The 14,242-nt window shown below is 38.9% G+C and overlaps 1 protein-coding gene across 1 annotated transcript in view; it reads left to right on the top strand.

Annotated features, from left to right (window-relative positions):
• Positions 1-14,242, top strand: part of snx25 (sorting nexin 25) — a 238,134-nt gene that overhangs the window by 109,797 nt on the left and 114,095 nt on the right. Inside the window, exon 5 of the mRNA XM_048593946.1 lies at positions 13,627-13,802. Within this exon, the coding sequence (XP_048449903.1) occupies positions 13,627-13,802 (176 nt within the window). The remainder of the gene's footprint in view (positions 1-13,626; positions 13,803-14,242) is intronic.

Raw genomic sequence — 14,242 nt, 5'->3', positions numbered from 1 at the left:
CTGAGCAAGGGTCACTCGACCTGAAATGTTAACACTGATTTCTCTCCACAGATGCTGCCAGACCTGCTGAGCTTTTCCAGCAATTTCTGTTTTTGTTTCTAATTTACAGCATCTGCAGTTTTTTCCACTTTTAAAATGAATCTTGGGTTTTGGATTAATAGTCTAATGACATTATTACGGTCACTCCCTCCCCCATGGTAAAGAAAACAATGTTAAGTTTCCTGTCCAAGGAGAATTGTACTGGATTCAAAATGTTCCAAAGAATGTCATATTGGACTTACAAAGTTATTTCTGTTTCTTTTCCCACAGATGCTGCCAGTTCTACGGAGTTTCTCCAGCACTTTTTTTGTTTCTGTTCCAGATCTGCAGCATTCACATTACTTGGCTTTTATCACTAAGTTCATGAAGTGTCAGTGATTTATGTTATCATATATTCTTACTGGAACACGTGTATATAACTAACTAAAGAAACTGAAATAATTATCCGAAAAGTCATGAAACTTAATCATGAGATTCCATGCATTTTACTTTACATTCCTATAACTAGTGTTTCTTTTTAACAGATTGTGCCACGTATTAGGGCTCTGGGCTTAATTTGTTGTTATTGCCGCCGCCTTCATTTCTTAGCCAGGACCTCTTCGGTCATGTATTTCTTGTTTATTCGCCACCTGTGGACTTGTTATTCGTGTTTACAGCATCACACATATTAGTTCATTTTTACTGTAATTTCTAAAACCTATTTATATTCACTTCTATGCTTTAATTGTCCTTTTATATTGGCAAAGCACACAATCTAAACTTGGATTAAAAATTGAGGGGCTTGGAGCAGTGATGGGGGAATTGACAATGGAGGCAGAACCTTCTTTGGGATGGAGCTTTCCTACTGCCACCCTGACCCAAAAAAAATCAACCATCACCACCACAATCTCTAAGTACAAAGATTCCTAAGTCTCACCATTTTAAAACATATTCTGATTTACCGCATTCATGATCACAAGAAATATAATATTTTGGTTAATTTCCTCAGCTTATTTTTACAATATTACACTATATTATTTTATTGACAATTTCCTGAGTCTTTACTGAGTTCATGGTCACAGTGTTGCTGTAGATTTTCTTATTTGTAAGGGAGTAGTAATTCTTTCATACTCTCCTCTTAATGGATGCCAAGAGATCGCCTGGAGTGAAGCTGTCTGCCTTTGAGCTGCTATGTTTTAAGGTGATATGTTCTTTTTAGGATATATCTTGTCATTCAGCGGTAATTACAGTTATTGCAAGATAATTTTCTTGCAATTCTTTTTAGTTCATTTTGCAGGTTTCCTACTTAGTTATAGAGTCGTACACTTGACTCAGATTGTGTTCTGCTTTATTTTTGTTGCTGTTGGATTTATCTATTGAGTATTTCCCAGTAATGTTTTGAAGAAGCCTCAAAATAGTTCAACTAAGATAGCAAGGGTCCTGAGAAATAAATGCTGGATAAAGTACTGATCACTACTTTTCCCATTGGGTGGGGGCCAGAACTTTGGTGAATTGAACAATTCTTAGGGTGAGCATTTTCCTTTCTGTTACAACTCACTGCGTTTGGAATATTTTGATCTTGTATGGTGTTTGTAAGATCTGGTGGATAGAAAAATGGTGATAACCTATCTCCAAAACACGCAGTTTTTTTGTGCTGTCTTGGCAAATGGTTAGGGGGATGGGTTAAGTTTCATGGAAAATTATGGAAAATGTTAAAGGGGAGGTCTCAGAGATTATTAAAGTTTCCAGAACAAGTAATAGGACAGACAGTGTGATTTTTTTTTTTTTTTTTTTTTACTTTATTCATTCATGGGATGAGGCTGCCACTGACCAGGCAGCATTTATTGCCCAGAGGGCAGTTCAGAGTCAACCACATTGCTGTGGGTCTGGAGTCACATGTAGGCCAGACCAGGTAAGAATGGCAGTTTCCTTCCCTAAAGGACATTAGTGAACAGATGAGTTTTTCTGACAATCGACAATGGATTCACGGTCATCATTAGATTCTTAATTCCAGATATTTTTATTGAATTCACATTCCACCATCTGCCATGGCAGGATTTGAACCTGGGTCCCCAGAACATTATCCCGGTCTCTGGATTAGCTGTCTAGTGATAATACCACTAGGCCATTGCCTCCCCATATAAGGTCAGGAATCTAACTTCAGGCATGTAAGGGGACAACTATGAGAAGGAGAGCAGTCAACACAGCACAGAGGGTGTTGTACTTAAATGACAAAGGTAAATTAAACAAGTTAAATGAGCTTGTAGCACAGATTTGTTATTTGCAGGAACAATATTGTGGGTATCACAGACATGACTTCAAGGAGAACAGGGCTGGGAACAAATATCCAAGGATGTGCATCCTACCAAAAGGACAGGCAGATGGGCAGATGGGAACGTGGTTGCATTGTTGGTAAGAATTGAAATTAAATGGATAGCAAGAAGCAATATAGAATCAGAAGGTGTAGAATCTGTGTGGGTAGAGTTGAAGATTTGCAAATGAGATAAGGACCCTGATGGGAGTTGTTGACAAGCCTCCTAGCAGTAGTCAGATATGGGGCAGAAAATAAATCACGAGATAGTGCCTCTTCTATTACAGTAATCATGGGCGACTTCAATATGCACGTGGTTTGGGAAAATCAAGTTAGTAGTGAATCCTTAAAAAATGGAATTTGCGGAAAGTGTATATGAAATGTTTATTTATGCAGCTTGTGTTAGAGTCCTCTAAGGAACAGATATTCTGAATTTGGTGATGCATAATGAGGCAGACTTGATTAGGGAGCTTAGCGTGAAGGAACCATAGGGAGCAGTGATCATACTATGAGAGATTTCACCGTGCAGTCTGAGAGGGAGAAGCTGGAATCTGGTGTAATGATATTATTCATGAGTAAAGGTAACTACAAAAACATGAGTGAGGAGCTGACCAGAGTTGATTGAAAAGGGAACCTAGCAGGGGAGACAGTGCAGCAGCAATGGCAGGAATTTCTGGGGGTAATTCAGGAGACAAGGCAGAAATTCATCCCAAGAGAGAAGAAACATACTAAATGGAGGATGAGACAACCATGGCTGACAAGGGAAGTCAGAGACAGCATAAAAGCAAAAGAAAACCCCTCCCAATGTGGTGAAGATTAGTGGGAAATCAAAGAATTAAGAAACCTTTAAACACCAACAGAAGACAACCTTTCTTAAAAAAAACACAATGGTGGGGGGGAGGGGTGGCAGAGAATATGAAATACGAAGGTGAACTGGCTAGTAATATTAAAGCAGATTGCAAGTCTTCATGGTGGAAAACTCCAGTCGCATACCAGAACTTTGAGATTCGGGGGCAGAGGTGAGTATAGTGGCCATCACTAAGGAGAGGGTACTGGGGAAGCTGAAAGGTCTGAAGGTGCAAAGTCATCTGGACCAGTTGGAGTATACCCAGAGTTCTGAAGGCGAAAGCTGGGAAGATTGTGGAGATGTTGGTGATCTTTCAAGAATCACTGGAATAGGGGAGGATCCCAGAGGATTGGAAATGGCTAATGTAACACCCCTGTTTAACAAGTGTGGGAAGTGGGAGGTAGAAGACAGGAAATTGTAGACCAGTTAGCCTGGTCAGGGTTGTTGGTAAGATTTTAGAGTATGAGGAGAATTTGGAAGTGCATGATAAAATAAGGCTGAGTCCACATGGCTTCGTCCAGGGAGGTCAAACCTGACAGGTTGTTAGAACTCTTTGAGGTGGTAACAAGAAAGCTGGACAAAGGAGAGTCGGTCAATGTGATCTATTTGGATTTCCAGAAGGTGTTTGACAATGTACTGCATGGGAGGCTGCTAAATAATGTAAGTGCTTGGTGTTAGGAGCAAGGTACTGACATGGATCGAGGATTGGCTGACTGGCAGAGGCAGGGATTTGGGATAAAGGGTACTTTTTTCAGGATGAGAGCCAGTGACAAGTGGAGATGCGCAGGGATCAGTGTTAGGACCACAACTATTCACGTTATACATTAACAATCTGGACAAAAGTACTGAGGGCATTGTTGTTAATTTTACAGATGACTTAAAGGTAGGTGGAGGGATGGAGAATGTTGAGGAAGTGTGGAGGCTGCAGAAGAACTTGGACAGGCTAGGAGAGTGGGCAAAGAATTGGCAGATGGAACACTATGCGGGAAAGTGTCACATTATGCATTTTGGTGGGAGGAATACAGGTCTAGACTATTTTTTTGAAGGGAAAGGCTTTGAAAATCTGAAGCACATAGTGACTTGGGAGTTGAGTTGCAGATTCTCTTAAGGTTAATATCCAGGTTCAGTTGGCAGTTAGGAGAAAATTCAGAGTCAACGTTTATTTCAAGAGGGCTATAATACAAGAACACAGATGTACCTCAAAGGCTGTATGACAATCAGACCACATTTGGAATATTATGAGCAGTTTGCGCCCCATATTTATGGAAGGATGTGCTGGACTTGAGGGTCCAGAGGAGATTTACAAGAATGATCAAGGAGATGAAGAGCTTGTCATATGATTTGCTGTTGAGGATTCTGGGTTTGTACTTGACAGAATTTAGAAGGAAGAGGTGGGATCTCATTGAAACTTAGAGAATACTGAGAGGCCTGAATAAAAGTTGAAGAGGAGAAGATGTTTTCACCAGTAGGAGGGAATAGGACCTCGGGGCACAGCCTCAGAATGAACGGATGACCCTTCAAGACTGTGATGAGGAGTAATGTCTGCAGCCAGAGGGCGGTTATTCTGTTCCTAATCTTGTGGTCTTACTGTGTTCGTCACTTAGCATATCTTGTATTATGATACTAAACTATTTCGATGGAAATCTTTGCTAATTGGTTTTGAAACCATTAAAAATGCAAAATTGTTATAAGCCAAGCAGAGACAAGAAATCTAAATTTAAAAAAAAACAGAGCTGGAGGAACTCAGTGAGTCGAGCAGCATCCATGGAGAGAGAGAAAAACAGAGTGTTTGCAATCTGATATGATTACTTTGAAACTCAAAGAACTCTAATGCATTAGTTAAATATGTGTGAGTGAATGAAAACAGCTGTTTTTCATTCACTCAACTGCACTAATTGACAGACTGACTGATTGCTGTGATTGTCCCTTATTCTATCTAAAGTCCAGCCAGTTCACTTATTAACCATCAAGGAGTCAGTTGCACAAGAGATTGAAGTTAGAGTTCCTATGGTTAACAACCAGGAAATGGGAGAATCACAATAAATACTTTGCATCAGTCCTCACAGTCGAAGACATGAATAGCATTTCAAATTTATAAATATTAACATTAACATTAAAAGGAGAGGAGAAGATAAATACAATAACTGTAACTAGAGAAAAATCCTGGGGAAACTGATAGAGGCTAAAGTTTGATAAATCCCTGGACCTGATGAAATGCATCCAAGGATATTGAGAGAAATAGCTACAGTGATAATCTCCCAACAACCTTTAGATTCTGGAAAAGTCTCAGAAGATTAGAAAGCTGCCATAGATGCCGAAAGGCAATTTTCTCTTCTCGGAGAGTCTACGACCAGAGGCCATAATTTCAGAATGAGGGGGTTTAAGACAGAGACATTTAAGATAGCGATGAGGAGAATTTTTTTTCTTGTAGACAGAAGTGAATTTGTGGCATTCTTTTCCGCAGAGGCAATAGAGACTGAGATGTTAAAATTTTTCTAATTGGTAAGTCAAGTGTTATGGGGAAAAGTGAAGTTGTGGATCATCAGATCAGCCATGATATCATTGAATGGCAGAGTGGACACACTGGGTCTAATGGCCTCCTGCTCCTACGTGTTCTATGGTCTTACAAATTGCAGCACAGGGAGAAGAATGCATCAGAGTTATGTAACCTGAGATCTTTAAATAGCTCAAAGTTTAAGATAGCTAAATAACATTTACAATTACATAATATATTTGATAAAATAATAGAATATTACAGAAGCTGACTGTTTAGTTCTACACCCCTATAATGGCATTTTGAAGAAGATAGTTATGTATTTCCCTGCCTTTCATCTACTTTCATGTTTTTCTGTTTTCAAATGTTCTTACCTTTTTAAACACACATGAGAATTCTGTTTTCATCAGCGCCTCCTCAAGAAGTACTTTGTTATATGAAGTGAATGGGAGGAGAGTATAAATGAGTAAAGTTTTTTTTTTGTTTGTTTCAGATCTTCAGCATCTGCAGTTCTTGTTATTATAGAAAAATATTTTTGTATTGCTACTATCACTGGATCGAGTTTTGGAGAAGTGAATTGCTTAAGAAAAATTCACCTGAAATCTTTGTGAAAATATGCATAAAGTTGAGTCGTCTGTTGGGGGGGAAATTAATGTGTTGAACCAGAAAACAGTTCTTGACGGGATGGGGATTTTCTTTTCCCACCATGGGTTGTCAAGGTCTGGAATGCTCTATCTGAAAAGTTGCTGGAAGTTGACTCTGTACATTATTTTACAAGGGAGTTGGGTGACTACCTGAGGATGAAGGTCTTGGAGGCAAAGAGCATGGATGTGGAACGAAAAGCAACTGCTTGGTGCAGTTGCACTATGGGCTGAATCATATCCTTTTGTGCTCTCAACTTATAAGACAAAGTGACAAAAAAATGCGCATAAGAGAACTCATTCAAACGTACTATCTCAGCCAAATGTTACGGTCCCAGCTGATTGTAAGATTGGCCAAGTCAGATCCTAGAATGAAAGTTGATTTGATAGCTTAGAATTTTTACATTTGGGTATCATAGCTCATAATTGAAACACATTAATATGAGGCTACAGTGATTCTTTCATAAACAGATCTATTGCACAACAGATGAAATTAAAAGATCATAGCTAAATGTATGTGATTATATATAGATCATTATTCTAAATGACTGTCCAACTTTAAAAGAACAACTATCTTCTCAGAACTGATTAAATCCACATGCCTCTATTTTAAAAATCCAAATTACAGAAGTTTTATACTAAACATATTCATCACATAGGATAAACCTTTTTATAAATTTTGGAATTTCTAGGTGCAGGAAAGGAAACATCTGGAGGATGCAACCGTTATTGTAACTCCAGTCAACTTGTCCCATGGTTTCCTCTTACTCCAATGTATTTAGTTTCCTTTCTTTGTTCTATCTAGCTTGGCCTCTTCACTTGCACTCCATTTCTTGGCTCACATAGCTGGCAGTATCAGTTTGTAGCTGCAGCATTCAGTACTACGTCCTATCCTTGTCTCTAGACACCAGAGCAAGGAATAACTTTGGGAATGAGTGGAAGAACTCTTCTTTAGTAGGACCTCAATGTTACTAGACTTTCTCCCTTGTACTGTGGATTTACTGTGGCTACAGTGTGCCTTTCATATCTATTCTGTGAATGGAGCTGTGCTTAATCATGTCACCAGCAGCTTCAGGCTAACCTGGATATAGATTTGACTACAGGATAAGAATAATAATACCTTTGGGAATTTCGGGAGTGTCTGTTGTGTTTGAATCAAAAGAACAATAGACCTGCTTCTGCTTTTATAGGATCAGATTTGTGATTCCACGAATATTAGAATGTCAAGCCAAACAATGAGCAAAATGACACATCCCACCACCAATGTGCATTGGCAGCAGTGTGCATTACCTACAAAATGCACTGCAGCAACCTGCCATGATTCCTTCAACAGCACCTTCCAAAAGCAAGACTACCATCTAGAAGACCAAGGACAGCAGATACGTGGGAACATTGTGACCTGCAAGTATGCCTCCACGCCGCTCATCGTTTGGAAGTATTTCACTGTTCCTTTGTTGTCACTGAATCAAAATCCTGGAACTTTCTTCCTAACAGTACTATGGGTGTACCTACACCACCATGAACTACGGAGGTTCAAGAAAGCAACTCCCTACCTCCTCTCTTGAAGGCAGTTAAGTTTAGCCAATAATGCTGGCCTAGCCAGTGATGCTCACCTCTTGTAATGAATAAAAAAAAAACCTTTCTCATTTCTGAATAGATTTCTAGAAATATATATGTGATGGAATTGCAAGATGGATTTTTGTCAAGCCCCACCTTTTGAGCTCAAAGGAGTACAGTTGTGATCAAGTTTGTTTATTCTTTGTAGGTCCTATCACCTCATTCAGGGAATTGTAATTACTGAAAATGAGACCACCATCTGACTGAGATAGTAATTCTGTTGACTCCCTGCTGTTAAGTAGTTGAGTGTCTGATCTTTGTCATAGAGTCATTGAGTCATACAGCATAATTACCTAGCATATCCCTGCTGCCCTCCTTAAACAAAGGAACTGTATTAGCTATTGTCCAGTCATCTGGCACCTCACCTGTGGCCAGTGAAGTGTTAAATAGCTTTGTCAGTTACCTCCTGTAGCAGCTTGGGATACATCTCATCAGGCCCTGGAGATTTATGCATAATAAAACGTCTAATACCTCCTCCTTATTAATCACAACATACTTTAGAGCCTCCCCAACCACAATATCTTTCTCCTCAGTGAATACAGATGAGAAGTATTCACTCCACGCACAGGTTGCCCCTTTGGTCTGTAATAGGGCCCATTCTTTTCCTGGTAATGCTCTTAGTCTTGATATACTCACAAAAAGCCTTGGGGCTTTTCCTTAATCCTATCTGCCAAGGATATTTCGTGACCCCTTTTTGTGCAATATCTTTTGCAGCATGGTGTCTTTCCACAGCATGGCTGAGATATTTACTTAGTATGGGATGGGATGAGTTGCTGCCAAGCATTCTGATTAGTTCTTAAGTTTAAATTTCTTTGGAAGGCACTCTGTTCAAATAGTGCAAAGTAAGACTTTACTGCTGTTTAAGGTAAGAGGGAAAAGATATAAAAGGGATCTGAGGGGCAACTCAGGGTGGTGCACAGAGGTTGGTGCATGTATAGAATAAGATGCAGGGGAAGTGGTGGAAGCTGGTATAGTTACAACATTTTTATAAGGCATCTGGATGGGTATATGAATAGGAAGGGTTTAGAGGGATAGGAGCCGACAGGGACAAGTTGAACCAAAAGGTCTGTTTCCATGCTGTACAATTCCATGACTCTATAACAATGGTAGTAGACAGACTATGACATTATAATACATAATCTTGAATACTACTGGATGAAAGAGACAAAGGACTGGAGTAAATTCTAACTGGGCTAACTTTCCAGTGCAGTAGCTGACTTTTGTCTGCAGTACATGTCATTGTGTCTACCACTTTAGCAGCTGGATAGTTTCCTTGGCAAGACTGAACCTTATTTCCTTAACCTGAGCTCAACGTTTTGCAATTCTGATCAAGAAATTAAAACATTAATTTTATTCCTCACTCCACTGATACAGCCTGATCTGCACTGTACCTTCAACATTTCATTGTTCTTATTTCAGTTATCTGCACTTCGTGTTTTGCTTTGGCATTCATAGAACTGTAGGTATTCAGAATTATGATAAATACTCTTCAAGATTTATTTTTCTTGTTTAAGGAGACTGGCACTTGCTTGGGAGTTAAATTTTATATTGACTTTTCCCTTCTTGCTATCTCTTCGTCACTGTGCTTCAGGATACAATGTGTGCATGATGGCTTATCCAGAATTGAGCTTCTGATGCCACACCCAGTTCTTTGTCATAATTACCTATATTTGTGCTTTTCTGCCACTCTCCTACCTCAGTGACTTTTTGAAACACTTATCTGTGCCTTGTTCAACTACAGATTGACTTTTCCTCATGCTTTCCATGCATCAGTAACACCTGCTACTACAAAGTTCCAAAGCACCTTGTAAAAAGGGCTAGACTGGGAAATGTGGGCCAAACTATGGAGCAGTGCCATAAACCTCATCAAAATAATTTCTTTTTTCTTGTGCTTCCAATTGAGGAGAGAGATGCAGAGATGGGAGGGGTGGGGGCAGATGTTACTGGTCACAATCTCCTGCTCTTCCCTTCCTTTTAACTGAAGTGCCTACAGATGGTTGGTAACTCTTGAAATCACTTGGCTCGGTTTGGCATTCACCTTGAATCTATTCATCGCACATTCACTTCTGAGTCTTGAGGTTTCTGACTTCCAATCTACTAACAAAACATTTGGAAATGGGATCAAGCAAGATCATCTTTCTTTCAGTCAGAGCAGGCAAGATGGGCCAAATGGATCCTCCTATACTAATAGGTTTCTGTTTCCATGCCCAAAGCTAGAGTTTACCATCTGGGCTGGTACTTGTGTGCTGCAATATGGAGATTTTTTTTGCATGGAATGTTAAATGAAACCCTACCTGCAATTTGTAGACGTAAAAGATACCATGTCATAACACAGAAGAGCTGGGGAGTTCACTTGGTGTCCTGGCCAATGTTTATCCTACAATCAATATCATTAAAACAAATTATTTGCTCATTATTTAATTGACGTTTGTAAGACTTTGGCCGTGAATTAAATGTTTTTTTTTAAAAAAAGACATTTCTGGGTTATAAAGCACTTTGAGAAATCTCGAGGTTACCAAAAGCACTGTTTGATTCCTTCTTCAAACAGGAGTTTGAAGATGCTGTGTACAGTATTTGAAGGTTGAAGGCACTCTCATCTGGATAATTTGTATTCGACACATTATTAATGAAATTTGTTGCAATTATCCATGGATGGTGTTGTCCCTCTCATGAAATTTTGTGAAGATGATATGAAAAGCCTTCAAATAAGCATTCAAAAATAACTTCATTCAAATATTTAATAATAATATTAAATAATATTAATAATATTAAAAATAAGTGTATAATATTGTGTAAAGGGCTCTTAAACTTCTACCTGGTATGTAAAATCTAGTTTTCCAAACTTATATTGCTTGTCTACGTGTTTTTGTCCCTTTTATGCATATGAATGTATCAATGAGAAGCAGGTATAGATCATTTGGTCCCTCGAGCTCACCCTGCCATATGGTAGCATCATAGCTGATCTGAAAGTGGCTGCAACTCCAAATGCTAGCTACCCTGATAACTTTGACTTAATTAGTTAAGAATCTATTTGCCTTTGCCTTAAGTGTTCAATAATGTTCACTGTATACTCTGGGGAAGAAAATTCCATAGACTTTCAACTCTCATTGGTGTCTTAAATAGACAACTCTTTGATTTTAAACCATCTACCCTTGCTCTGTCCCTCCCAAAAGTGGAAACATCTTTTGAAAATCCACCCTGTCAAGTCCACTGAGGATCATTTATGTTTCAATTTAGAAACATAAGAAGTAGGAGCAGGTATAGGCCATTCAGCCCTTTTGAGCCTGCTTCCCCACTCATTATAATCACGATTGATAATCCAACTCAATAGCCTTGGCCTGTTTTTTTTTTTTCCCCCCCCCATATCCTTCGATCCCTTTAGCCCTAAGTGCCGCATCCAACTTCTTATTGAAATCCTATGATGTTTTGGCCTCAACTGCCGCCTTCTGAACTTCAATGCGTGCAGGCCCACACTATCTACCTTTTCCATACCAGGTATCAACCTTTTCTGAACTATTTTTAATACATTTCCATCCTTCCTTAAAGAAAGAGAGGTTAAAATTGCAGAGATAAATTCACATGTCGTCTTACTAAAGTCCTGTATCGCTTTAGTAAAACATCACTTAGAGTCCAATTCCCTTTCAATAAATGATATCGCTCATTTGCCTTGTTAATCACTATTGTACTTCCATGCTATTTTTTTGATTCATGTATCAGGATACTCCGATTCCTGTGTACGTCTGATCTCTGCATCTTTCGTTATTTAAATAATATACTGCACTTCTATTCTTCCTGCTAAAGTGCTTTTTTCTTACTCATTATACTTCTTCTAACATGTTGTCCACTTAACCTGCTTGTATACCTTTGCAGACTCCTTATGTACTCTCCATAACAAGTTTCCTACCTATCTTTGTGCAAGTGTAACAACCATACATTCAGTCCTATCAGCACCTTTCAAACTCACAACTACTTCCATCTAGAGGGACAAAGGCAGCAGATACATGTGAATACCTGGAAGGTGTTTTCCTCCAGGATACACATCACATCCTGACTTGGAAATATATTTGCATGGAGATATAAAGCAAATGGACTGCAGTGGTTCAAGTAGGCAGCTCACCAACTCCTCCTTAAGAACAAACAGAAATGGGCAATAAATGCTGGCCTGGTCAACAACACTCACGAGTAAATAAAATTTTGATCCAAGTCGTGCTGATAAATTGTAAATAATGTAACCTTTTGCACGGATCCAACTAGCACTCAAGTTGTCACACCTTGCCAACTTGAAAATGACCTATTTGTATCTAACTTCGTATCATGTTAACTAATCAATCCTTTATCCATCCTAACATGTTACCTTCATTACACCACAAGCTCTTATTTTGCATTAGTAATGTTTCTCAGTCCAAACTTAGATGTTGAACAACCACACAAGTCATGCTGGTGTTTATGCTCCATCTGAGGCCTGTCCTGTCCTTCTATAACTCTATCAGCATAACCCTCAATTTTCCTCCTCCTCAAATACTTATCTATCCCCTTGCCTTAACTGTAATATTTGTTTAACCAGTTCTCTGGGTAAAGAGGTTTCTTTAAATTCTGTATAGGATTATAAAAAATCCAATATTCATCTCTAGAATAGCTGCTGTGAGAAATCAGAATCTGGGGGCTGGATGTTTATTTGGCCTCTTGTTGATTTCCAATTATTTATTTGATCAAGGTCAGAGAAATACTGCTCTTGCATCCAGCTCAATTAAGATTCCTGGTGGTGTGATTGATTATTTTTGGTATTCAAATGCTCAGTTTCTCTGTAAATAATATTGGTGCTCTTCAGCCCTTGGCTAATAGTGATATTGATGGTGAGCTGTGAGTGTGTGGGATAGCTGATGATTCCGGTGTATACTTTCATGCAGAATATAAATCTTTATTCTACCAGTTTCAGAAAATGCAGAGGTGAGACTTTCAGTGAAAATAAGGGACAGTGTGTTTCCAAGCCTTGGTCTGCAAATGCCTTTATGCTGTTTCATCTTCGTTCTAAAACCGAAGAAATATTCCAAGTTTAGTTCTGTTAAAAGCAATAATAATAAATGCAAGTTAGTGCATTTCCTTGAAATATAATATATTCAAGGTAGTCCATTGCATTGAGACTCCTAACCGTAAGTGAATTTGTAGTGCAGACCTATCTAACATATTGGCACTTGGAGATTTCATGCAGAAAGCCTGCCTTGAAATGGGAAAATTCATGTTGGTGAAATAACCAATGTTCTTATATTTGAAATGTGATATTTTTGGGACAATTTGGAGTATTGCTTCATGAGACAATGGAATTGAGGTGTAGGTCAGTTGTGATAAATAGTAGAGCAGATTTGAGAGGCTGAATGACCTCTTTCCGTTCCCATAGTTTCTACATTCCTTCCCTGCTTGTTGCATATTGTACCTGACCTGGGAATGCTTGATAGGCATGTTAGGGAAAATAAAACTGAATAATTGTTTCATTCCCTGTATTAATCTCCTTTTACAGAGCGCATGATTTTCTCATACATTCAAGCATTTTATTGACCCCTGGGGGTGGGGGGGAGACAAAACTCACCTGTAGAAAAGAAATATGACCAATGAGGTAGCTGTCTGGCTGCCAGAGTTTGTACTGTGGGGGAAAACTGAAGCTGTGCTGGTTTAATTCTGCCTGGCTATTTATTCCTTTTAGACAAGAGGACCAGCAGCCGAAACCCTTTCCCCTCCATCCGTGCTTGAAGAGCTTTGAGGATGAGGACCAATTCCTACGCATGTGCTCCAGGGTGCTGGTGATTCTTCTCTTAAATACAAAAGATGTCACTTCTCATAGCCTAAAGATTGTTCTTGCAGAAATATTAGCCATGAAAGGTAGGTGCAAATCCTTGGGAATTCTGCTTGCTGAGGCAGGCTGTTGCTGAGTTGTGCCTTAATCTATTGTGAACATGAATCTTTTTATTATCATCTTTTGTACTTTAAAAACTGTGTTTTAAACCTACTGATCACTGCAATAAATTTATCCAGATAAAGGAGTGCCTTCCACCTGAAAAAATGTGGGGCAACTAACAAAAAAAAATTACGTTTAAGTTTAGGTATAGAAACAGTTTTTACCAAGATGTTAAAGGAGTTTATATCTCCGTAAATTTAACTGAATAATGTTGTTGGTAATGGTTCTATCTGGATTGCTGATGGTGCGTTCTCCAATTCAATGGATTCGGAAAAGTAATTAGTTTGAGGAAGAAATTCGGGGACAGTGCTTATATCATTAGCTTGATTAGCTTTGTCGCAATCTGCCATGAAAAATGGGAGAA

The sequence above is a fragment of the Rhincodon typus genome, chromosome 3, assembly GCF_021869965.1.
Source record: "Rhincodon typus isolate 14 chromosome 3, sRhiTyp1.1, whole genome shotgun sequence".
In the NCBI taxonomy this organism is placed as follows: domain Eukaryota; kingdom Metazoa; phylum Chordata; class Chondrichthyes; order Orectolobiformes; family Rhincodontidae; genus Rhincodon; species Rhincodon typus.
The sequence above is the reverse complement of the archived record's forward strand: the minus strand, read 5'-3'. Positions and strand labels throughout refer to the sequence as shown.